This window comes from Erpetoichthys calabaricus, chromosome 13 (genome assembly GCF_900747795.2).
Source record: "Erpetoichthys calabaricus chromosome 13, fErpCal1.3, whole genome shotgun sequence".
Classification (NCBI taxonomy): Eukaryota; Metazoa; Chordata; class Cladistia; order Polypteriformes; family Polypteridae; genus Erpetoichthys; species Erpetoichthys calabaricus.
This window is the reverse complement of record NC_041406.2, coordinates 19,973,138-19,999,837: the sequence shown is the minus strand read 5'-3', so window position 1 is coordinate 19,999,837 and position 26,700 is coordinate 19,973,138. Positions and strand designations below refer to the sequence as shown.

General features: G+C 38.5%; 1 protein-coding gene across 1 annotated transcript in view; it reads left to right on the top strand.

The window, feature by feature from the left end:
- slc6a18 (solute carrier family 6 member 18) overlaps window positions 1-25,342 on the top strand; it is a 54,958-nt gene extending 29,616 nt beyond the window's left edge. Inside the window, exons 6-12 of the mRNA XM_028817800.2 lie at window positions 166-278; window positions 5,604-5,732; window positions 10,394-10,550; window positions 12,733-12,937; window positions 21,042-21,201; window positions 22,235-22,397; window positions 24,845-25,342. Coding sequence (XP_028673633.2) covers window positions 166-278; window positions 5,604-5,732; window positions 10,394-10,550; window positions 12,733-12,937; window positions 21,042-21,201; window positions 22,235-22,397; window positions 24,845-25,042 — 1,125 coding nt within the window. The 3' untranslated portion in view covers window positions 25,043-25,342. The remainder of the gene's footprint in view (window positions 1-165; window positions 279-5,603; window positions 5,733-10,393; window positions 10,551-12,732; window positions 12,938-21,041; window positions 21,202-22,234; window positions 22,398-24,844) is intronic.
- Window positions 25,343-26,700: the final 1,358 nt, after the last annotated feature.

The window sequence follows — 26,700 nt, the reverse complement described above, 5'->3', positions numbered from 1 at the left end:
AAGTATACAATAAGAGTGGCATTCTTGACAGTCAATTGCAGTGGCAGTAAAGTGTTATCTGAACCAGAACAAGGTTTACATGTCTTGGGGCATTCCATGCAGGAAGTGTACTGGAGGTGGCCTATTTGCCAACATGTTTGCTAAAAAAGTGCTGTTTCATTGCAGGTCGAAGTGCTGAAAAACCCCACAGTATGGCTGGATGCAGCTACACAGATCTTCTTCTCACTGTCTCTGGCTTTTGGAGGGATGATTGCATTTTCCAGTTATAATCCACAAAAGTCAGTATCACCTTCTACCTTGAGCCATACAAATACAAGGGTTTGCCTGATAAAAGAAGTTGAGAACTGAATGAATACTCACACATCCTGCTAATGTATTTTAGTTGAAGGGATTTTCAGATATAGCATTGCAATGGTTAGCACTGCTGCCTCACAGATCCAGCATTCTGGGTTTGAATCCTGTGCCCGGTTGTTAGCTGTGACAAGTCTGTACATCCTCCCTATGGTTGTGTGGATTTTCCTTCAGCATCCTTAAGAATGTGAGTGCCAGGCTAATTTCTGATTATAAACGGTCCCTGTATGAGTATGGGTGTGTGCGTGATCAGGCCCCTCATGACCCTGAATTGAATTAATTGTGTGTAGACATGTTATGATATGTTACAATATATAAGTATGTGCCAGCCGGGTATCAGCAAATATGCAGCTTCTGAGCTTTAGGCAGAGTGGTGGCTCTGAGGCTAGAGATCTGCACTGGCAATCGGAAGGTTGCCGGTTCGAATCCCATAAAATGCCAAAAGGGACTCTGCTCTGTTGGGCACTTGAGCAAGGCCTTTAACCTGCAATTGCTGAGCGCTTTGAGTAGTGAGAAAAGCACTATATAAGTGCAAAGAATTATTATTATTAGTTGTTTGTTATTTTATATTGTATGTTATGTTGATGTAGTGGACACTGATATTCTAAAATGAATGTACCCTTGCATATAGGGAATGTTTTAACCTTTTCAGCTGCTGGATGTTAGGAAATAGGGCTTTGTGTTCAGTTGGTCAAACTGAACTGGAGTGCAGTGTATTCTGAGAAAGCTGTAAGGTGAAGCAGGATTCAGTATTTTACAACATTAGATCATGCAGCTTTTGAGTGCAATGAGAAAATAACCTTGACCTAGTGTGATAATGATTTTGTAATATTTTTTGTGTGTTTTGAGAAACTGTAAAATGTCAGCATGCCCTACTATGTGAAATTGTTTGGGCAGGAAGGAAAGGGAGCCGCTACTTTCATTTTTAACTAACACCTTTCAGAGGATCCTCATATTTCTTTTTTTTTTTTTTAATTTTATTGATTTTATTGAAATCACACAACATTCCATACAAATAGATCAATTTTACAAGAATAGGATTGAAAACAAATCAACCCCCACCCCTGAGAAAGAGAGCATGGGCAGCAGAATAAAACTTAAACCTAGTAAAAATAAGTAAGTAGATAAATTAATAAGTGAATATAGATAAATGGAGGAGAAAAAGAAAATGGGGAGAGAATCTACTTCCTCAGTGCTTTAAAAGCTTATTCTAAAATATTATTAATTAGACCCTGCCAGGTTTTGAAAAATTTCTGCATAGATCATCTAAGTGAGAATTTGATTTTTTCCAATTTCAAATAATATGTAACATCAGTTACCCACTAACTTAAAAGGGGAGAGTTAGGATTCTTCCAGTTTAGCAAAATAAGTCTGCGTGCCAATAGTGTAGTGAAGGCAATCACAGTTTGTTTGTCCTTCTCCACTTTAAGCCCCTCTGTGAGTCCACCAAACACAGCTGTTAGTGGATTGGGACACCAAGGCTGTCTGAAAGGCATTTAAAAATTTTGGTCCAGAATGATGTTAGTTTGGTGCAGGCCCAAAACAAGTGATCCAGTGAGGCTGGAACTTGATTGCAGTGTTCGCAGGTTGGATCTTGCCCTGCAAACATTTTGGACAATTTTAAGCGAGACAGATGTGCTCGATATATAATTTTGAGTTGAATAATTGCATGCTTTGCGCATATGGAGCTCGAGTGAATTCTCTGCATTGCTACCTTCCACTCCTTTTCTGATATGTTGAGTGAGAGATCCTTTTTCCACTTACCTCTTGGATCTTTGAAAGGGAGGGACAGTAAAATAGTTTTATATATTGCAGTCCTTGAAACTGATCAATATTTTTTCCAGCATAGAGGGAGGTGGGAGATGAGGAAAATTGGGCAAGTTCTGTTTAACAAAGTTTCTAATTTGAAGATAGTGAAAGAAATGTGTTGCTGGAAAGTTAAATTTAGAATGTAATTGTTCGTATGATGCAAAGACGTTGTCTATTTACAGATCTCTAAGTGATTTAATCCCAAATGTTTTCCAGACATTAAAAACTGCATATGTTTGTGAGGGTTGAAAAAGGTGGTTCTCAAGCAGAGGTGCCACAGATAAAAGCTTCTCCATCTTAAAATGCTTCCTACATTGGTGCCATATTCTGAGTGAGTGAAGCACAATTGGGGTATTAGTATATTGGCGATACCTTGCATTTATTGGAGTGCAAAGCAAGGAATATAAAGAAGTACTGCAGGATTTTATTTCTATTGGAGACCAGGCCTGTATATGTTTATCATCTGTGTCCATGTCGAGGTTTTTATAGTTTGTATGTTTGCTGCCCAGTAGTAAAACTGAAAGTTAGGTACAGCCATGCCACCTTCTGCCTTTGGTCTTTGTAGCGTTGCTCTTTGGATACGTGGATGTTTTGAATTCCAAATAAATGAGGTTATGGTTGAATCTAATTTTTTAAAAAACGATTTATTGATGAATATTGGGATGTTTTGAAATAAAAAGAGAAGCTTAGGGAGGATATTCATCTTAACAACGTTAACTCTCCCAGCTAAAGTGAGGTGAAGGGTTGACCATCTAGTCTTTTTTCATTTTTTCCATAAAGACGGCAAAATTTTGTTGATAAAGAGCTTTACTTGTGATGTTTACCCCTAGGTATTTAAACTGATCTGTAATAATAAAAGGGAAGGTATCCATTATATTGTGTGCTTGAAAATTCACTGGAAAGATCACACCTTTAGTAAAATTAATTCTGAGACTAGAAATCTTTTGAAATTCTGTTAGTGCTATCCTTGTCTGGTACCACGTTTTAGTTTAAAGTAGTCTGAATTAATGTTAAAACAAACTTAAGCTTCAGGATTGGTATACAGTAGTTTGATCCATTCACAAATGTTTGGGCCAAACCCAAATTTCTCCAATGTAGTGAAAAGGTAGTTCCATTCAATCATATCAAATGCTTTCTCTGCATCCAAGGATAACACAATCTCTGGGATGTTTGACTTTGCAGGTTAATATATTACATTAAACAGGCGTTGAAGATTGGATGCTAAGTGTCGGCCTGTAATAAATCCAGTTTGATCTTGTGATATTACCGAAGGCAGCACTTTCTCCATCCTTCTAGCTAGGACTTTGGAGAGTATCTTAACATCATTATTCAGAAGTGAAATTGGTCTGTATGATGCACATTGAAATACGTCCTTATTTTGTTTAGGAAAGACGGTGATTAATGCTTGGCGAAAAGTTTGAGGTAGAGTTTTATTGTCTCTAGCTTCTGTAAATGTTGCTAATAGGAGGGGAGCTAGCTGAGTGGAGAAGTTCTATAAAATTCGGCAGGGTAGCCATTAGGGCCTGCTGCTTTCCCACCCTGAAGTGACTTTATAGCATCAAATTATTCAGATAGTGCCTGCGGTTTATCCAATTCCTCTGCACTAAGAGTATCTATTTGTGGTATCTCTAATGCATCCAGAAATACATTAGATTGTTTGTTGTCTTCTTTAAACTCAGCAGAATATAAGGATTTATAGTAGTCTCTAAATGTGTGCATTATATTTTTATGGTCAATGATTATGTCTCCGTTTGTGTTGGTGATTACTGGGATTGCATTGCAAACTTCTTGCTTGTGGATTTGTTGAGCTAAAAGCGTATTAGCTTTTACTCCATATTCATATTAATGATGTCTTGATCTAAAAATTAGTTGTTCAGTTTCTTTAGTTGTCAAGAGGTTGAGTTCTGAATGCAGTGCCTGCCTTTTCCTACGAACAGCCTCACTTGGACACCTGGCATGTTCTTGATCTATTCTAGTAATTTCATTGGTTAGCTTTGATACCTGCTTGGTTTCCAATTTATTTCTGTGGGAAAGATATGAAATAACCTGTCCTCTTAAGAAGGATCCTCATATTTCTGGGGGAGTTTCCCCAGGTATTCTGGTTTTCCTTGCACATCTCACATGTGTGTCTATTTAATTAACGGACATTTTAAAATGCCCCCGTCTGCAGTGCAAATGAGCTCTGGAATGGACTTTGCCCCCTGGCTTGTATCCATTACTGAAAGCACTCAACTATAAACTGGCTTAACGCAGGTTTACTGTTATATTATATTAAGAATGTTCAGACCAATTGTAAACAGTGTATTTTTATCCAGCCTGTCATATTGTAAGGTTTCATTTGAATTATGTAGGTCCTGCTTGATTTTGTCAGAGTACCACTGTCTAATACACCTGGAGTGTGTTATACATTTCAAAGATGCACAATCAGTTATGGTTCCTTTTCTGGCAAACCCTGAGGCCATTACTCAGAATTTTATTTCTTCCAATATAAGATCTCAAGGAGGGAAAGCCAGTATTAGGATTAAGATCTGAGGAAAGAAATATCCCTGACATGTAAGTCAGTCCATCCCAGACCAAAGTAGCCAAGCTAAAGATGACATTTTCTAGTCCAGGAGCTTCCCTGGCTATTGTTACTTTCTCCCTTACCTAAATCTGTCTTTCTTAGTAATAGATATGCCACTTTCACCCCAGTAAAACTAAGATCTGAAACTATTATAACTAAGATCACCCCACAATGACTCATCCTCTATCTAGGAACAAAGCCAGGCTCTCACTCATCCAGCTTTAGTGCAGAACGGACATACAAGCAAGGTCACCAGGTGAGCGACAGAGGAATGTGGGAAAATAATGGTGCTGAAGGGTGGCTGGTGTTGCCACTACACACTAACCAGCAGGCACATGGAGAACATGTAAACTCATCATAGAGAGCAACTGAGTGTGAGATTCAAACCAATGCTGGGCTCAAACTGCTACGATATGTACTGTATAAAACCGGGCATGATATGTACCTTTAGTTTGAATGGCATTCCTTCCTGCCAGCAACTGTCAGCTACCATTGCAAAAGAAGCTTCAGACAACAGAAAGATGTTAAAGGCACTATAAGATAGATAGATAGATAGATAGATAGATAGATAGATAGATAGATAGATAGATAGATAGATAGATAGATAGATAGATAGATAGATAGATAGATAGATAGATAGATAAAGACACTACAAAAGGTGATAGAAAGATAAAGATATTTTAGATTATGCTAGTTGCCCAGAATATTGCAAAAAACAGTGTAAAACAAACAAGCTGCTAATCAGTACTATAAACAGATTATCTCCAGTATACATTTAATGCACTGTGTCCCTAAGTGTATCTGTTCTAAGTGGCTACTGTTATTATTTATGTTTGTTTTTTCCTTTATCTTGGATTAAAGTTTATTTTTGTTTTGCCAGAAATGACTGTGAAAGAGATGCAGTTATTGTTGGTGTGATAAACAGCGCAACCTCCATCTACGCATCAATTCCCATTTTCTCAATTCTGGGATTCAAAGCCAATTCAAACTACAATGACTGCCTGGATAAGTAAGTAAAGTACTCATTTGTGGTCAGGCTGTAGTATTCTTATTTATAATGGGAAGTTGAGAACGTTACTATGAAATTTGAAGACCACTTGTTTTTAATTTGTGAAGTGTTTAGCGTGTAGGATTAACTGTGAGTAACATGTAATATGAAGGGGTGCAAGTCTACCTCTGGGCACATGTTCAAACATTCCTCATGCTGTCATCAGAAACTTTATAATTTGGTTTTGGAATGGGATGTCCAATGAGTTCATATAGGAGTGATGGTCAGGTGTCCACAAACTTTTGACCATATTGTGCAGCACACAGACAAGGAGAGAAGATTTACATCTTGTTCAACCAGACATTAATATTTCCAAGGACTTTGATATTACAGTATGATCGATGCTACTAGACTTGGTGGTTCCAGCGTCTCTGGAACAGGCAGCCTCCTGAGACTTTTACACAATACAGTCTACAGTAAATGTTGAAATAAATATAAAGACATCCAGTAAGTGTCAGTTCTGTGGGAAAAAATAGCTTCCGAATGAGATAAGACAGAGAAGAATGGCCAGACTCATTCACGCTTACAGAAAGGCCACAAATACTCAAACAACAGCATGTTACAACATTAATGCGCAGATGAAAATTTGACCTTAAGGTGGATGGTCTGTGAAAGCTGAAGACCAAAATGCTGATTGCTAAAAATTCTAATTAAAAAAATCACTTCTGTCAGCTAAGAATATGAGTGTACAGTGTCCACACAATCACCAAAACTGAAAAAGTTGAGAGTGAAATAATGACACCTGATCTGAACAATCTTGAATTCTCCTGCAATACTCAGATGGTAGGGTCAAAATGTAGCATAAAAAAATATGAATCCCTGAATTCATCCTACCTGTGAATAGTACAGACTGCTGGGGGTAGCGTGAGGGTGAGAGGAAGGTTTCCTTAGCATTCATTAGGTCTTTTAATGTTAGGCAGGCAGCGTTTGAATGCCACCACACACTTAAGCATGACTGCTGATCATGACGTTGTCTCTATGATCAAAATCTATGCTTTTTCAAATGGACCATAGGCCATATTATCTCAGCCTGGTTCCACAAACATGACAGTGACTTCATTTTACTCCAATGGCCTGCACAGTCATCAGATCTCAATCCAATAGAACACCTTTGCATGAATGTGTGTCAACATGCTATTGAGTAAGCCTGGATCAAAGTGCCTAATTAATGTGCCCATTATCTTGCTGAACGTGTGTCTTTGACAAGTGAAGATATTCTGGAGGTCAAAGGGGTACTAGTTGGCACAGAATAGACAGAAATAGCAAAGTGGCCATTTAGTGTCTAAACTCAATATTAATAGAGACGCTGTATACTGTACTGAATGCAAATTGTTAATACTGTAGGTAAGTGTACCTAATAAAGTGTCCACCACAGTGCATTAAAATTATCTAGGCACTTTTTAAATAATTGTGTCGTTAAAACTCCTGATAGTACTAAAATGAGACATGAATACTTTAAGCTAACCTGTCTACTTGTCTCTAAATGATGACTGACGTGTTTTGTTCAAGTCACATTATCAGAACTTGGAGTGCCACCACCATCTACCCAAAGCACCATGATGTTCCAACAATGATGGATGGATTAAAAGCCAGAAGTCTGTATAACCATCAGCATCAAGTGACTCCGTGAGAACCCTAACTACAAAGAGGACTATTTCATTTATGTTAGGTAGAATGCCCAGAGGGGACTGGGCGGTCTCGTGGCCTGGAACCCCTACAGATTTTATTTTTTTCTCCAGCCTTCTGGAGTTTTTTTTTGTTTTTTCTGTCCACCCTGGCCATCGGACCTTACTCCTTTCTATGTTAACTAATGTTGTCTTATTTTAATTTCTTATTTGTCTTTTATTCTTCTTTTCTTCATTATGTAAAGCACTTTGAGCTACTTTTTGTATGAAAATGTGCTATATAAATAAATGTTGTTGTAATGCACGGCAGGCGCAGTAGAGTTTTAGCTAGAAAGTTCAACTGGCACCGGAGGGTTTACAGACTAATGAGTCACCCATGTCTCTTTCCACCCTTGTCACTTTGATCCTAAGTCTATTCTAATATTACTCATTTATGTATATTACCACAAATGTGCCAATATGCCATCAACTTCTCTATCAGTGTTATTTACACTAAGAAATGACTTTCACTGCCAACTTTTAGCACCACCCAGGGGGGCTAACTGATTCTGTTTCCATCTGGACTGGCATGTGAATTAATCAGCATGCAACCACATCTACAGCACTTTGAGCTACATTATTTGTATGAAAATGTGCTATATAAATAAATGTTGTTGTTGTTGTTACAGTAAAAATACTGTCACATCATCTAAGCCTTGTATAGTTCAATCCACCTTTTCTTGCCAGACTCTCTCACGTTTAACATTATCATACGGTGACTTAATTTAGGCAACCAGCTACAGTAATTCTCAAAATGAACTTACAATTTTAAACAAGAATAGCACAGTGGTTAGTGATAGCGGTTTAGATCTCTCCTGGGTTCAAACCATAGTCCTGCCTAGTCAATGATTGTGCGGAGTGTTTATGCTTTCCTCTGAATACTTAAAATCAGTTTAAAATAATATAATATGATAAAATGTTATATATAAATGTCTACGCGTGGAGGTGTGTGTGTGTGTGTCTGTCTGAACGGCCCCGAACTGCGATGCTACAGCATGAAGCTCAAAGAAAGCGACTCTGTCGCCAAAGTGAAACCACCGCCGCTAATACACAAGCGAGGTGAGCATATCGACAAAATCAAACCTCCGAGGGGAGAGAAACTTGCTTAGCCACTGATAGACAATGGAGGTGAGCACATTGGCAAAATGAAACCTATGAGGAGCCATTAATGCACAACTGATTCGATTGATTGATTAAAGTGCCAGAATCCATGGTTTTTAGGAGCTCTGGCTTTTTTACAGCACAGGCTTACACAGCTAATATAATATAATATATCCATCCATCCATTTTCCAACCCGCTGAATCCGAACACAGGGTCACGGGGGTCTGCTGGAGCCTATTCCAGCCAACACAGGGAGCAAGGCAGGAACCAATCCCGGGCAGGGCGCCAACCCACCGCAGGACACACGCACACACACCAAGCACACACTAGGGACAATTTAGAATCGCCAATGTACCTAACCTGCATGTCTTTTACTGTGGGAGGGAACCGGAGTGCCCGGAGGAAACCCATGCAGACACGGGGAGAACATGCAAACTCCACGCAGGGAGGACCCAGGAAGTGAACCCGGGTCTCCTTACTGCGAGGTAGCAGCGCTACCACTGCTAGAGATCCAAAGACGTTGGAGAGAAAAAAAGGCAGATAGGAGATTATGAAAGCAGTGGAATTCAACAGGCTCAAACAAACAATGGTGCGATACACATGCAGAGAAAGGTACAGAATATGAAAGCAGTAAAATTCAAAAGTATTGTAGCGTCCCAGTCAGGTTGAGGGCTTTTTGGTTTGAAGTGACTGTTAGGTCCGAATGAGGGAGGGCGGAGTACAGCATGGAAGACCGATAGCGGGGTATTGATTGATGCGGTAATGGGGGGGCGTTGGAGAGGGTGCTTAAAAGTTGTGTTTGGGGTTAGGAAGTCGGCGATTGTTCAAGTAAAACTTTTGTGACACTTTATCATGTCAATCGCTACAGTATCAAAGAAAAGATAGAAAAGATCACAATACCGCCAACAAAAGGCGATTAATCATCAGAGCCAGGTGTAATTGAAAAAACAGCAGCACAAATCAAGTTCAGAAATAAAATTCAAAGAGTAGACAACAAAGTCTTTTCGCATTCGCATCATTCAATGCACAAAACGTGGATTTACACAATAATGGTCCATACGCTATGAGAATCTGTGGTCCCGGAACAGTTTAAGCAACGACAAGTTAAATTTCAAAGAATGCACAATTCGGTCAGGTGTATATTGATAATCACGGAGAAGCGATGCAAATTTTAACAGGCAAAAAGAAAGGTAATGTATATATTCCATGAATAACATAACACACCAAAGGAGACCGTGATATGCCATTCATATTAAAATGTTTACAGTTTACCGTGAGAATAGCGTTTGCTATGACAATCAGTAAATCACAGGGACAAACATTAGAAAAACTTGGATTATTTATTACAGAAACAGAAACGATATTCACTCACGGGCAGTTATATGTTGCGTTGTCACAATGTGTCTCCAAAAAATATTGTTTTTAATGAAGACTTAAAGTAAAAGTGCAAATAATGAAATTGAAACAATTCCAAAGAAAAATCAAATTGAAAATTGTATATCCGAAGAACCAAACATAGGGGTTGGCGAGTGAAGCCCCCTAGTAAAATAACAAAAAAAACTGAAGCCAGGAAGCACATCTTTATGAAAACAGTTGTGGGACACTGAAACAAACTACCGAGACATGCAGTTGAAGTACAAACCTTGACTTTCTAACTAAAACCTGGATGAGATATTGGGACAGTTTAGCTATTAGCTAAACAAACAGGCTTGATGGACTGAATGGTCTCCTCTCATTTGTCAAATTTCTTAAGTTACTACAATATTAACAATGCAGGGTATGATGATATCCATTACGAATGATGCACTATAAACAAAGTTTCTTTGCTATAACACATGTGACTTCCCCTCCTACAGGAACATTCTCACCATTACCAATGCTTTTAACATTGGAGACCAAAATGTAACCAGAGCAAATTATGGAAGTTGGATAGAAAGCCTGAATGTTACTAACCACAAAGAACTGGAATCGCTAAACCTACAAAAATGCAGTCTTCAAACCTTTCTTGATGAGGTATGATTTCCTTGAAACCCACGGAACCAAAGTCCTGTAAGAGATGATTGCAATGATCAAATGATTGTTTAATGTTACATGACAAGGATCAAATAACGATTTTGTGTTTGCTTGCATGGTGAAGAGACTCTTTTGGTCAGGTCTGCATGCCACGATGATGGTCACATAGTTATGACTTATTACAGTGTATATAAAAATTATTCATCCACTTGGAAGTTTCACATTTTACTGTTATTTAACATTGATATTTTTGACATTTCTGACACTCATTAACAGAAAAGGACTCTGACATTAAAGGGAAAATAAACCTCCGAAAAGCGGTCTAAGATAATTACAAATAAGAAACAAAATAATTGACTGTGTAATAATTAATCTCTTCTCCAAGTCAGTATTTAGTAGATACTCTACTGGCAGCCATGACAGCCTTCTCTATCACCTTTGCACAATTGAATTCTGCCACTTTCTCCATTCTTCTTTACAAACTGGTCAAGCTCTATCAGTTTGCACAGCGACTGGGAGTAAACAACCTTTCTCAAGTCCAGTGATGATTAAAAAGCTACATTTTTGATCTCACCCGTTCATAGAAAATAGAACCTTCTTCCATCTGACTTCAGAGTGTCCCATGTGCCTTCTGACAAGTTCTAGCCAAGATGCCCCATGTGTTTTTTCTCTTTGCTACTCTCCTATAAAGCTGTGACAAATGAAGCCCCCGTCCAACAGTTGCTGTCTGCTTAGTCTCTCCATTCTTATTTGCAGTAGCTTCTCACTCCTTCAGGTTGGTTGGTTGGTGGCCTCCCTCGCCCCTCTTCTTCTTACATGAGAACTCTGTTTTTGTGAATGGCCTGCTCTAGCAGATTTACAGCTGAGCCATACTCTTTCTATTTCTTAATGAGCGATTTACCTGGACTCCAAAGGAAATTCAGTGACTTTGATATCTTCCTTTCTCCATCTTCTGCCTTGTGCTTCTCAATCACCTTTTCAGAGTTGCTTGTTGTGTTCTTCATCTTGTAGGTTAGGCCACAACACTGACAAGTTGGCCTTTCCAAATTCATGTGCATTTACACAAAAATCAAGTGAAACTCCAGATAGGTGATCTTCAATAAGCTAATTCTGGGACTTCTAAAACCAACTGGCTGCACCAGTGAGGATTTAGGGGTGTCACATTAAAAGGGTGAATGCTTACGTGATCAGCTTTTGTTGTTTAATATTTGTAATTAATTTAGACCACCTTGCAGTAACCCCAGTGGCTCAGCCAAAATCTAGAAAAGACTTAATGATAAAAATGAAACTGTGCAGACTGTACTACAAATCACAAGGGATGACGTCAGTGCAAGTATATAAAAAGGCTACTACCATGCATATTTATCCTAAAAAGACAATGGCCATTTGGCCGGCAGGATCTACACAGGGCTCACACTCCTAGCCTCACGACCACACTTACCTTCACAGTTTGCATCATTATTGCCATTTACACACCCACCAACACATGGTGGTACTCTCTTGTCCCACTTTGTTTCACTTTTTTCCTTGGCGCATGAAATCCCCATAGCCTGCATTCTTGTGTGTTTACTGTAAATAAACAAAAATTGAAAAGACTTAATTTCTTGCAAACATATTCAGAACACATTTTGTCATTTTGAAGGACAAAAGAAATGCAACACTATTAACTCCACAGTCTCAAACGAACAAGCGAAATGTAAATAAATGAAATGAGGTCATACAGTTCAACTCTGTGGGCTATAGTTTCAGATCCTGGACTGGTCACTATGAGAGGAGTGCGCCTGTTCTCTTTGTATGAATCAATGGATGATGTCTACTGTTACCTCTCAATTCCAAAGACACAACAGGTCAAGTTAACTGGAGACTTGACATTTGCCTGGTATGAAGGCATGTGTGTGAGGGATCTCTGCTATGGACTTGCGTCCTATGCAGGGATGGAGAGTGCCCGGCTGTTGCTGCTGCAATGTACAGGATCTGAACCCTGTTATCTTAAACTGAAATGCATACATAAGGATTAATTAACTATAGCTTTCGGATAGCTATGCCATACATTTTGGAGTAAACCGTACCTGATAAAGCAGTATCACATGGTTCCACAATAGACAAAATATCAGGGAGGTGCAGTGAGCTTTCACATTAATGAAAACCCTGGTTCACCTTTCTTTATTTCTGCTTTCAACAGAGCGCATCAGGGACAGGACTGGCATTCATTGTCTTCACAGAGGCGGTCATCAAGATGCCAGGCTCTCAAGTGTGGGCAGTGCTATTCTTTGTCATGTTATTCACCCTTGGCCTCTCATCCATGTTTGGAAATCTCGAAGGAGTACTCACACCTCTTTTAGACCTGCATTTGGTGCCAAAATGCATACCAAAGGAGGCTTTCACAGGTATAAAGCAAAACTTTAATATTCTAATATGGATGTTTATCAAAGTGTTACTGGTCATCTGAAATCCTCTTTTGGTTTAAGAACACAGAAGTTAAGTTGGGTTAACCTTGTAAGAGTGCTGCTGATCAGCTACCCTTCTGAAATTTTGCCCTGGTAGCAGATATTAGTTTCAATAGGCGCTGTCCACTGCAGGAACTTTGTTTTCTGGAACCAGTTCAGTCCCTGTACAATATAGGCCCTGGCCCACTTTCGTGTCTTGCATTTCCACCACACAACAGAAGCTGTAACCTTTCTGCAAAATGTATAACACGTGAAGAAGAGGGATGCTCTGCAAAGTGAGGTGAGTTCAGTAGTTCATGGGGAACCTTACAGGAGGAGATTATTGAGGGGCGGCTAAAGATCACTGCAGCACTTCTTGTGTGAGTTTGGGCTATACAAAAATAAATTGTATTGTATTATATTGTATTGTTTCGATGCAGTGCATGACTCTGCACACCAGGGAGACAGTTATGAGGATTGATGCAGTATGGAGCTTTATGTGCAACTGAGAATTCTCCAAAGTCCAAGCTACTAACAGATTTGTTAGATAGCCTTAGTGCTTGTGGTCAGCCAGTCATCACGATTCATCACCTGTGCATCACCCATGGTAGTTCCTGGTTGAACTTAAAGTACATACTCTGGGGCAGGAGTTAAAAAAGAACCAGGAACTACAAATGAACTGAGCTGCCACAGTGGGAATGTTGTAAACGTTCCTGTTCAGATTTTTAGTTCAAAAGCAAACTCCTGCCTTCAATTCAGAACTTTGTTTAATGAGCGACTTTGTTTCTGCTCACACTTAGTAGGGCTGGAAATAGATCTCAATGTAAAATTAATATTGTAAGAAATGTAGCCTGTTATCACAAAATTTCGTTTCCGCTAACAAAGTGTTAATTACACATATGACACATGGACGCTGGCCCATCTTGACTCCACTGTGTCCCAAATATGCTGGTGGTTGATCTCTACTCTCAACTGCTGGCTCTAGCTCATCCATTAAATGTTCAACTTTATTGGAGTCTGGTGGAGGTGGGGGCCACTCCAGTAAGATACAGCCTCTGTCCACACTCCTTGAACCATTCCAGAACTTTTCCTAGTCTTGTAACATGGAGCACTATCCTTGGTATAAAAACCATTCACAGAGGACTACACTAGTTCCACACAGAAATGTTGCAGAGATATGGTGTATCAAGGGACCAATTTTATTTTATAAAAATGCATGCTACACCATGGCACTGCCACCACCAGCCTACACTGCTAACAACTGGCAGCAGGAATAAAATTGGATTTTTCTGAAGTTCACAGCCACCCACCAGTTTTAATAGATAGATAGATAGATAGATAGATAGATAGATAGATAGATAGATAGATAGATAGATAGATAGATTGATAGATAGATAGATAGATAGATAGATACTTTATTAATCCCAAGGGGAAATTCATACTATTATAATCAGGATTCAATAGATTAGATGATGTTTTATCCTGTCCTCTGCTGCCCAGTACTTTATTGCTACTGCACATTTCTGTTGAACTTGCTAGGGTCATAGGGTCACTAGTTGTCCAAGATATCCATGGTGTTGTAAGTGGATGAGTGGATGGTCTTCTGCCATCAATGTTGGACTTAACTTTAAGCTGGACAGCCCTTGGAAGGTGGTGTCTCATTCACGACCAGGATAGGAGACTGAACGAGCTCAGATACCAGATCTGAGAACTGTGTGGCCTGTGTGTCGCCTGGTTTGACTCCAGGACTCCGGTTTGCCTCTATTAACTCCTTTCATTAATGGTTTGCAACTGACCTTAGGTCTGTGTGACTGACAGACAGAACAGTGCAAAAAAAAAGCCCACACGGCGTTCTTTCTTTCTCAGGTCTGGTATCTGAGCTCGCTCAGTCTCATATCCTGGTCGTGAATGACACACCACCTAAGGGCTGTCCAGAACAGTTGGGGCCAACTCTGTGCTTCATGGTCAGGCTTGAGTGCCCTCAATGAACGTTTTCTTGGGGATGTGGGTGAGAGAGAAAATACAGTGTCCCCTCTCATCTCAGTGTGGTATCGCTTACACCCCACCCACCTTCATCTAGTCACTAACTACAGAAGTTCTGAGCAGAAGTTCATTCTCACTATGCTCATGACACCTTTGGACATGTAAACTACAGGATTCCAAAGAGCAATACATTCCAAAATTAAGTATTCTGTGCTGTCCTGTGGTGGGTTGGCACCCTGCCCGGGATTGGTTCCTGCCTTGTGCCCTGTGTTGGCTGGGATTGGCTCCAGCAGACCCCCGTGACCCTGTGTTTGGATTCAGCGGGTTGGAAAATGGATGGATGGACGGAAGTATTCTGTGCTCTGCTCACTGTAACCACCCTAACAAGATTCAATTTTAACAGTGTCACTTAGGTCAGGGGTTTCAAAGTCCAGTCGTGGTGTACCACTGTGGCTGTATACAGGCTTTCACACCAACCAGTTTCACAAATCTTATGTCTCATTGTGTAATTGTTTAGCTGGCTTTTTTATTCACTTGTTCTGCATTCAGAAAAGTTCTCTAGTATGATGTTTGCGTTTAGAAGAAATTCTGAAATGTGTTTTCATTGACAGATTTAAACACTTAACTTTCTTATTCCGTTGTTATTTCAATTCATCTAATTTCTGTGACATTTGTTCCTTAAATTATGTCTAAATACTGACAATAAGTGAGGAACAGTGCAGACACAAGTGCAAATGACACAACCCTAATTTTAATAAAACAGAGGTGCTGCTTCAACGTTACATTCCAATGCGTTAATCAGTAATAAAAGGCTTAACTAAGTAGTCCTCAAGTTCAGCCCTGCGGATCACCTTGAATGCCCAAACCTCCTTCTGTTTTTACCTGGAGTCCTGCCTTTATTAAACAAGCTCTTATTTGACGGGTTTCTATCTTTTTTGTGTTATTTCAGAAATTACAAAATGGGTTTGCTAATTTTTTAAGGGAATGTAGCAAGCATTTGTGTGTGACACTAATAATTGTGTTTTATTTTCTTGCTTTTTTATGTTCCGGTCATTTAAGCCTTTGGTTATTAATTAACTTGCAAGTGAGTTTTATATCAAAGTAGCTGCTTCCCTTTAGTATTCAGGGTCATTTTCACCCGTGACAGTACTGCTCATCACTAATCATTAGTATTTGCATAAGGAAAAGGTGAATTCAAAAGAATATGGTAACATTTAAAGATATGGAAAAAAAAAAACAAATTTCTGAAATTTGTTTATATGTAAATATATCAGCAGTTAATTCTGAATGCAAAACATGAGAAGAAAAACACTAATTAAACAATTAGATAATTTACACTGAACCATTTATTTGTGAAGTTAGTTGGAATGAAAACCAGCAGCAACAGTGGTACCCCAGAACTGAACTTGGGAACTCCTGATTTAGATGATTCATTTATTCATGTTACCTTACAAATCCAAAACACATACAACTATTTCCTTACCTGGGTAGTTGTGGCACCAGTATGTAAGTTAGCAATGTCAGAGTCACACAAGGAGTCAGTGGACTGGATTGATAGCACAACCCCGTGGTTTAAGATCCACTGTCTCAGCCACCAGGAAACAATGCATGTGCGGTTTCTTGTTGTTCGGCTGCTTCTTTATCATTTTTTTTTATCAGCAGTTCAGAATGCTGAGTAAGCAATGAACATGAATTAATAATCAGAACCTTTATTTGTCCTGTAAAGCCTATTTGTTTAGGGGAGTTGCATTCAGTCAGATATGAGCAGGTGTGATATTTCAGCAGGTGTTCACTCAAAAATTGTAAAACAAGAATCAAAAGGATTTGTATTTTGAAGTCACTGCCCTGAAAGCATCAGTTCATTTCTGAAATCCTGTCAAACACATTAATTTAATTCTAACAAAAACAGATTTTTTGGTTATGATACAGACATCAAGGTATCTTTAACCACTGATATACCAGTAACAGAAACATAGCTCACTTTTCTGCAACTGACCTGAAGAATTAAAATCTTGGAATTTGTTATGATGGGGGAGTTATCTAGCATGAGAGAACTATATGAGATCAGAAGATTAGACTAGTCAAAAATCATTCAAAAATTATAACCAGAAAAGACCAAATACTGGTATCAAAACCTAATCGACAACAAAAAATGAGAGTGAAACAAAAGTGGCTTAAGTGAACTATAGGCATGACAACAGAGAGAGCTTTTAGGATGTTTAGGTCCAGGTGGAACAATAATAACACATTTTATTTATATAGCACCTTTCCCATGCTCAAGGCACTTCACAGAGTTTTACGAAAGAACAGCAGGGATTACAGTATATAGCATTGTACAAACCAGATAAATAAATAAAGAAGAGTAAGATAGTAAATTCAGAGAAAAGCCTAACAGACAATATAATTGATGGTGTAGCACACACAAACAGGTTACATGAGCATCTTGACAGAGAGGTAAACTGAAAGCCTTCCTGAACAGATGAGTTTTGAGTTGTTTTTTAAAAGAATTCATGGAGTCAGCTCACCTGATTAATTTCGGTAGGTCATTCCAGAGTCTCCTTGTCACCCATGGAGTGTAGATTAGTGTGGGGCACAACAAGATTACCAGAATCAGAGGACCTTAGTGGGCGGACAGGCACATAGTGAGAAGGTCACTGATGTAGTTTGGCGTGAGGTTATTTAAGGCTTTGTAGGTTATTAGTAGGATTTTATATTCAATTCTGTAAGACACAGGGAGCCAGTGATGGGTGTGATGTGCTCGCTGCTGCTGGTCCGTGTCAGGACTCTTGCAGCTGAGTTTTGAATAAGCTGGAGCTGTGATATAAGATTAGAAGGGGCACCTGCCAGTAGGGAATTACAATAATCGATGCGGGATGTGATAAAAGTATGGACAAGCTTCTCAGCATTAGAAAAGGAGAGGAAGGAGCGAACACGGGATATGTTACGGAGGTGAAAGTAAGAATGTTTCTTAATGTGATTTATGTGGGCGGAATAAGAAAGGGAGGAATCAAAAATGACACCAAGATTCTTTGCAGTAGAGGCAGGTCTGATGAGATCACCACCAAGATGGACTGGGAAGGAGCTCATTTTATTAAGTTGCATTTTAGTCCCAATTTGTAGGAGTTCAGTTTTGTTGCAATTTAATTTTAAAGAGTTCTCCTCCATCCAGGTTTTAATTTCACTGAGGCAAGTTGTGAGCTGAGAAAGCTCTGATGAAGTTCCACTTTTAACATTGAAATAGAGTTGAGTATCGTCTGCAGAAAAATGATAACCCAGTCCATAGCTATGTATAATATGGCCAAGGGGAAGCATATAAATACAGAAGAGAAGAGGGCTGAGGACAGAGCCCTGAGGGACTCCTTGTGTGACTGGCACTGTGCTGGACCTGCTGAGACTAACAAACTCTTGCCTATCAGTCAGATAGGACTTGAACCACTGGATGGCAGTGCTAGAGATACTCAGCATGTTCTCCATTCTGGACAGTAGAATGTCAAATCTGACCTGAGTGTCAAATGCTGCGCTGAGGTCTAACAGAATTAATATGCTGGTTTGTCCAGAGTCTGCTGCCATAAGCAAATCATTGGTTACCCGTAGCAGAGCAGTTTCACAGCTGTGCCGCGCCCTGAAACCAGACTGAAAAGGTTCCATCAAATTATTAGAAGTTAAGTAGTAGTTGGTGAGATGGGAAGCTACAACACACTCAAGAACTTTTGACAGAAAAGTGGGAAATAGGCCGAGAATTGTTAAGTCAAGATCAGACTTTTTTAACATTGGGGTTACAGAAGCGATTTTAAAAGTGAGCGTCACAAAGCCAGTATCAAGGGATGAGTTTATTACTGTTGTAACAGTCGGGATTAGGGCATGAAAGCAGGATTTAAGTAGTGTGTTGGGGATGGGGTCCAGTACACAAGTAGTCGGCCTCATCTTACAAAGCAGGTCATTAACAAAAGCAGATGTGACTGGCGAGAACTTAAAGAAGGAGCTGGATGGAGTGGGAAGGCAGGGAAGGACATAAATGGATGAATAAACAGGTCGCCTTAATTTTAAGTTTTGGTCACAGCAAGATAATGGTCATAATCAATAGCTTTATGTTCATTTCACAATTTCCTAAATGTTATCAGAAGCAAGGGAGGCCAACTGGTATACTGCAGACAGACGTGTCATGTACCAGTTAACTGTGGGTGAAGACACCCCACAGTGTAATACAGTGGTGTGAAAAACTATTTGCCCCCTTCCTGATTTCTTATTCTTTTGCATGTTTGTCACACAAAATGTTTCTGATCATCAAACACATTTAACCATTAGTCAAATATAACACAAGTAAACACAAAATGCAGTTTTTAAATGATGGTGTTTATTATTTAGGGAGAAAAAAAATCCAAACCTACGTGGCCCTGTGTGAAAAAGTAATTGCCCCCTTGTTAAACAATAACCTAACTGTGGTGTATCACACCTGAGTTCAATTTCCGTAGCCACCCCCAGGCCTGATTACTGCCACACATGTTTCAATCAAGAAATCACTTAAATAGGAGCTGCCTGACACAGAGAAGTAGACCAAAAGCACCTCAAAAGCTAGACATCATGCCAAGATCCAAAGAAATTCAGGAACAAATGACAACAGAAGTAATTGAGATCTATCAGTCTGGTAAAGGTTATAAAGCCATTTCTAAAGCTTTGGGACTCCAGCGAACTGCAGTGAGAGCCATTATCCACAAATGGCAAAAACATGGAACAGTGGTGAACCTTCCCAGGAGTGGCCGGCCGACCAAAATTACCCCAAGAGCGCAGAGACGACTCATCCGAGAGGTCACAAAAGACCCCAGGACAACGTCTAAAGAACTGCAGGCCTCACTTGCCTCAATTAAGGTCAGTGTTCACGACTCCACCATAAGAAAGAGACTGGGCAAAAACGGCCTGCATGGCAGATGTCCAAGACGCAAACCACTGTTAAGCAAAAAGAACATTAGGGCTCGTCTCAATTTTGCTAAGAAACATCTCAATGATTGCCAAGACTTTTGGGAAAATACCTTGTGGACTGATGAGTCAAAAGTTGAACTTTTTGGAAGGCAAATGTCCCGTTACATCTGGCGTAAAAGGAACACAGCATTTCAGAAAAAGAACATCATACCAACAGTAAAATATGGTGGTGGTAGTGTGATGGTCTGGGGTTGTTTTGCTGCTTCAGGACCTGGAAGGCTTGCTGTGATAGATGGAATCATGAATTCTACTGTCTACCAAAAAATCCTGAAGGAGAATGTCCGGCCATCTGTTCGTCAACTCAAGCTGAAGCGATCTTGGGTGCTGCAACAGGACAATGACCCAAAACACACCAGCAAATCCACCTCTGAATGGCTGAAGAAAAACAAAATGAAGACTTTGGAGTGGCCTAGTCAAAGTCCTGACCTGAATCCAATTGAGATGCTATGGCATGACCTTAAAAAGGCGGTTCATGCTAGAAAACCCTCAAATAAAGCTGAATTACAACAATTTTGCAAAGATGAGTGGGCCAAAATTCCTCCAGAGTGCTGTAAAAGACTCATTGCAAGTTATCGCAAACGCTTGATTACAGTTATTGCTGCTAAGGGTGGCCCAACCAGTTATTAGGTTCAGGGGGCAATTACTTTTTCACACAGGGCCATGTAGGTTTGGATTTTTTTTTCTCCCTAAATAATAAAAACCACCATTTACAAACTGCATTTTGTGTTTACTTGTGTTATATTTGACTAATGGTTAAATGTGTTTGATGATCAGAAACATTTTGTGTGACAAACATGCAAAAGAATAAGAAATCAGGAAGGGGGCAAATAGATTTTCACACCACTGTAACTGTAGTCAAAGTTGCAGTATCCTAGTAGGAGAGATGATTGTCCAAGATAACCTCAAGTAAGGTTGACACATCAGATTAGTCTATTTGAGAGAATGTCATATATTGGCCATGTGTTATGCTGGTGAAACTGTTAGCAGACCCAACGTTTGCAATCAGTGACAGGACAGTGATGGATGGACTCCAGATGTTACAACATCACTCAGTGCTTCTTCTGGACCATGCAATATTTGCTAACTTCATTCTGTTTGTTTTCAGGGTTGATGTGCCTGGTGTCATTTTCAATTGCATTGATTTTTACAATGGGATCAGGAAACTACTGGCTGGAAATTTTTAACAGTTATGTGGGATCTGTGCCTCTGCTGATTATTGCTTTCTTCGAAATCACAAGTGTGGTGTACATATATGGAATTAAGAGGTAATCTTGCTCTCATACATAAACACGCTCACTGTACAAGGCAGACAGAGCAGAGTCTCTTACAAAATGGTCTGTATAAAGACCATCTACATTCATCCATCTTCTGAAGTAGCTCAATCCAAAACAGAGCAACTTTAGGTACCAGTTGATCACAAAACATTGGCACACCAACACTGGGCAAAAGAGCTGTCCTATTTTATCTACGAAATTCTAAAATGTATATTGTTGCCAAAACTTTAAATGCTTAGGTTTTCTTTTCCATTTCCTTTGTAATTAACACTTTTCTGTAATTCTGTAATTGTATTCAAATACTGACAACACTGAGGGCTCAAGGCGAGTGATTACTTTTATGCCATAGTCACTTGTCTGCTCATTTGTAAAAATGTTTTCTTAATAAGAATACGAGTAATGTCTGCACTGCTCATTTCTATTTATCACTAGTTGAATATAGTTAAAACAAATGCTACATAAAAAGGTTAAACAAAAGAAAATCAGCCAAAGAAACATGAATTTAAAGCTATGACAAAGAATACAGTTATTTATGAATATCTTAGAAGTATTTCTATGCTACATCAATAAACGATAAGATTAATAAAACCTAAGAATGAAGAACCGATTATGAAAATGGTTAGAATAAAACCTGCAGCCTTGTTGCCCAGGACTGAAGATGAAAACCACTAAATTACCTAATCTGCACTTCTTTAGGATTTGGAGCACCTTAGACAGTAACCTGGCTGAGAATCAAATTCAATTTCCCAACTCAGAATGTTTACAATTGTTTTTTCTCATTAAACAATTAGTAGCTATTTGCAATCCTTTCAAAACCCAAATTGGACATAAATGCCCTGCTTCGTAAGTACCAAGAAATGATGACCTTCTGTTTGAATGTTCCTCTTATTTAAGTATTGACTTTACACTTTAATGTTCTTGTAACATAAAGCAGCTTATAAAGCTGACTTGCTTTGTACTACAACTTTGGTTTGTAATGCACATTGTGATACTGCCCGGTGTGAATAATCATTTTCATTTACAGGTTCAGTGATGACATTAAATGGATGACTGGTCGATACCCTAATATTTATTGGCAGGCAACATGGAGAGTTATCAGTCCTTTGATGCTGCTGGTTGTATTTGTGGCCTACATTGTTGTACAAGCCCAGGTGCCTGCCACTTATGATGCATGGAACCCAAATAACGTATGTATTTCTAATACACACATTTATTTACTGTATTACTACTCAATCTATTTTTATAGTTTTACCATTTTTCATTAAGTAGTTGAAAATTATATGTAAAATCTGCAGAACCAGTCCAAAAGAATTACCAATGCATTACAGAAATATGAAGTGACAGAAATGTGCAAGGTAATGACTAAGTTAAAAGAAGATAAAAGACTAAAGAGCAACTTAGGAGACACTAGAGTATCATGGTTAAAACATTTCTTTAGTAAACAGTTATAGTGGGACACCCAGGCCATCCTTTTTATTTTATTTTCGGTACAATACATATTTCCAAATCAAATCAAATGTTACTTGTCACATACAAATTATATAATATTAATTATACATTATGTAGTTAAATGCGCCATTCAACTATTTTTGTTGATTACTTTATCCATTAAGTGGGTCTATGGATGTCTGAGACTATACCAAGAGAGTCATGTACAAGGCAGGAGCCCCAAAGCTCACTCACCCTCTATTATATGCAGTATTAACATACTAAACACACACTATGTGTATACGTATTTTATTTATATTGTTACATGGACACATATACATACATACATAAATGTGAGCGTAAATATACTGTAGCATGTTGATTACAGATGCTGTCACATGGATCCTGTATACAATGTATGAATGCTGTGTGCTGTGTTTGTATTCATAATTCTTAATTACTCTTTGAGGTCACTTCAATTTGACTCACTGGTACAAGCAAATTGACTCGTCTTGATGTCTAGTTATGCAAAACTTCAAGATTTCTGGGGTTCCTCTGTATTTTTAACCCTCTAGACCTGAAAAACCCACATTTTTTGCAGGAAAGTATACCCTTACGATAAAAGGTAAACCAACAAACCTGAAGTTGTGCATGTCACATCAATCGACCCCAGGGGTTCTTTCCCTAATGGGATATGAGGAGTGAAAGTTAAACCTCTTTACAAAAGGTTTAAAAAAAAAATAGGGATCTGTAATACACACATATGGAGTGTTGTTTTATGCTATTTCGAGGTTGTTGATCAAGCATATGGTAATATATTTGACATTTGATTCCTTACCAGAGGTCCTGGCTCTCTAAGAGCCACTCCAAGAAGATTATAAACTGTCAAATTTCAAACAAAAGCAAGTGTTTATTGTTTTATACTTATTCAAGGTCAGTAATTACGAATGTTATTTTTGATTTTGGATCCTTTTTCTAGGAATCTAGCCCTCCATGGATCTCTATTAGAAGCTAAAACATGACAAATTTCTATTAAAATTGAAAATATAGAGACTTTAAACATTAAAACTGCAGCATGTATTTTAATATTTCAAATATCCAATGCAGCTATTTTTGTTTATTATGTACTTCTACCTCATGAAGGTTAATTTCTTATGAACACCTTGAATTAGGGAGGTTACACTAATTCAGATTTTGTTTTTCTTTCCTGTTTTGGGTTGGCAGATTTATCCCATGCCTGTGGTAGTTTTCCTTCTGGTAATCTAGTTTGTATCCCACATGGTCAAAGATGTCCACGTCAGGTTAACTTTCAATTCTAAACTGAAGTGTGAGTGTGGGTGTCTGTACGAATGGGACTTTCAATGAACTGTTGCCCTGAAATGTGCAACATTAATGCATAGTCGAGTACTACAATATAAAATGATGTCTCAGCTCCCAGGTAGAACTTCTACAAGTGCAAGTGGAAATATACTGTATTTATGAAGATCATACAAAGGGCCACTAGTTTGGTAACTACTAATGATTTCGGGCATACAAGTATTTTTTTCAAATGTTTCTGTATTGTGTACAAATACGCAAGGAACAGACATGCATGAACATCTGGCCATCCCCTTACTGAAATCACTTATTTGAAGGTTAGACAAGTTAGGGTCCAATCAATATGAGGAACCAGCCCTGGGTTAGGTGTCAGTCTATCAAAGAAAACACTTACTCCAAACAAAATACAGACAAAGACACAAACACAATACTGTGTATTATATTTATAAACAACTGCATTTGTAGAGCGCCTTTATATTGTGTTAGTTGAAGAAAGGCATACTCTAAGAACAGGTGATGGCAGTGCAATATTTTGCCATAACATTCAGAGATTGAAGTTAGAGGGGGCAACTAGAAGAAGTGGCTTGAAGAAAATTGCATCCAGCCACCTGTCTTCTAACTTGTTTATCGAGGATAGGCACAGGCACTCTATGACCACATATTGGATAAGCAGGATAGGAAATGGAGAGAAGAAAAACCTACGGTAAAAAATCTTATTAATTAAATTATTACTAATTTGAGCTTGTGTTCAATTAAAAGCTTGGGTTCACTTTAAGAAATCACAAGGCTGACTTTGTCCTTCTGACCTAGATCATAAGCAGTGATGATGTATGTACCTTAAGTTCTGTATATTTCATTTGTTTCATTTAATTTGTGTGTTTTTTCATAGGTACATTTTCCTACGCCGCAGACAAAGGATTATCCTGGTTGGGTCTTTGCCATCTGCATTTTGTTAGTGGTCCTTCCCTGCATATGTATTCCTGCAGTAACAATTTACAGATTTGGCCTGTGGATAAAAGGACGATTGCACAGACATAATCATTCAAATGCATTTGACAACAAAGCTTATGAAGTTGAAGTGCAATGAGAAGACTGTCAGTGAACTGATTATACATGTCTGCCATTTGTCCACATTCTGTCTGTAATGAATCATTTACGTTTGCTAATCCTACCAATCGCAAAGGGGCCTTGCACAATTTCTTTCTTCTTAAAGGATGTTATTATTTTTAATTTACTTTGGACAAAAATGCTGCACTGCATACAATACAGGCCTTCCTTTACGAACTTTAGCCTTTATAAGGATGGGAGGGTGCTGCGCAGTAAGCATGTATCACTAAGTAAGTGAAAGGATTTATAAATCTGTTTTGGGAATGATATGCATATTTAATCATGTGTGATATTTATTCTCAAAAAGAAACTAAGTTTCTATGTTATTTGAAGAACCCTAAATCTATGAGATATGCATAGAAGGCTGCCACACCAACACATCTAGATAAGGTATCAAAAAAACTCTGCGTCTGTTTGCTTATGAGAAAAGCAAACTGAAAAATGGAACAACCCTTGCTGTTCTTCAATCACTCAAGATGATGCCAACTGGTGCTTTAAAGTAGTGATTGGCACTGCTGGACACAACACTTGGATGGGTTACAGAACGGGGTGAAATCTGAAAATCTGACTTTATTTAATTGGATATGGGACCTTTCAAAAACTACACCGTCATCAAGTGAATACAAAAGCAATGAACAATGAAAGATGATCAATAAGACAAATACAAGAATATGTTTAATAATCAATGAGTGGTTCATTTCAGTTTTTCTGTGAACAATAATCGGGCAAAATGGCAGAGTAGACAGCACTGCAGCTTAGCTAATCTGGAAAACGGGGTTCAGTTTTGGGCCCAGTGAGAGTACATGAGGTGTACTTCTTCTCTGTGCCCATTTTTTTTTTTAACATTCCAAAGACTTGTACATTGGACACCTTTGGTATTCTAAGTTGGACTAGTGTGAGGGAGCCATATACTATGCTTGAGATTATCGGGATAGGCTTGTAGTACTAGAGTGTTGTACCGTGTTAGCCATTATGAATGTGGTGAAAAGTCAAGCAAAATGACACCTTTTATTGGCTAACTAGATGTCATTTTTCTTGACTTTTCACTACATTCAGGATAGCCTTTAAATCTTCTTAAATGGAAGAAGTACACAGATGCATGGGCTATATAATGTATATATATATATATATATATATATATATATATATATATATATAATATAATGTGATAGAGAGAGATGTCCACAGCAAGAATCTAAAATGAAGCCTAAAACAACAGGCAAATACACGCTATGTATAATCTTCCATCTTTATGACAGCAATGGCCAAAGTGGATTTGTGGCTGTTAATTTGATTATTAAGAGTGGAAAATGCAACTGTAAAAATAATTTTTTAAATTGAGGTGATAGTCACATAAGTATATTATATATATAAAATACTTATTTTTTAAATATTTGAGATGGCCAAAAAACGCACCTGTGGGTAGATTAGGAAAAACTACAGAGTGGACACTACAGCATAATGTGCTAAGCACACTGCTGTTTCTCATTAATTTAAAATTCTCTTATTGTATAGTATCTGCAGTCTTCCGTACTGGTCCACTCTAATAACAATTACTTTAGGCCCTTCAAGGAAATGTCCCTACAGAGGTCACTTATGATTGAAGAGATTTTACTTATAGAATCCGGTATTTAGTAA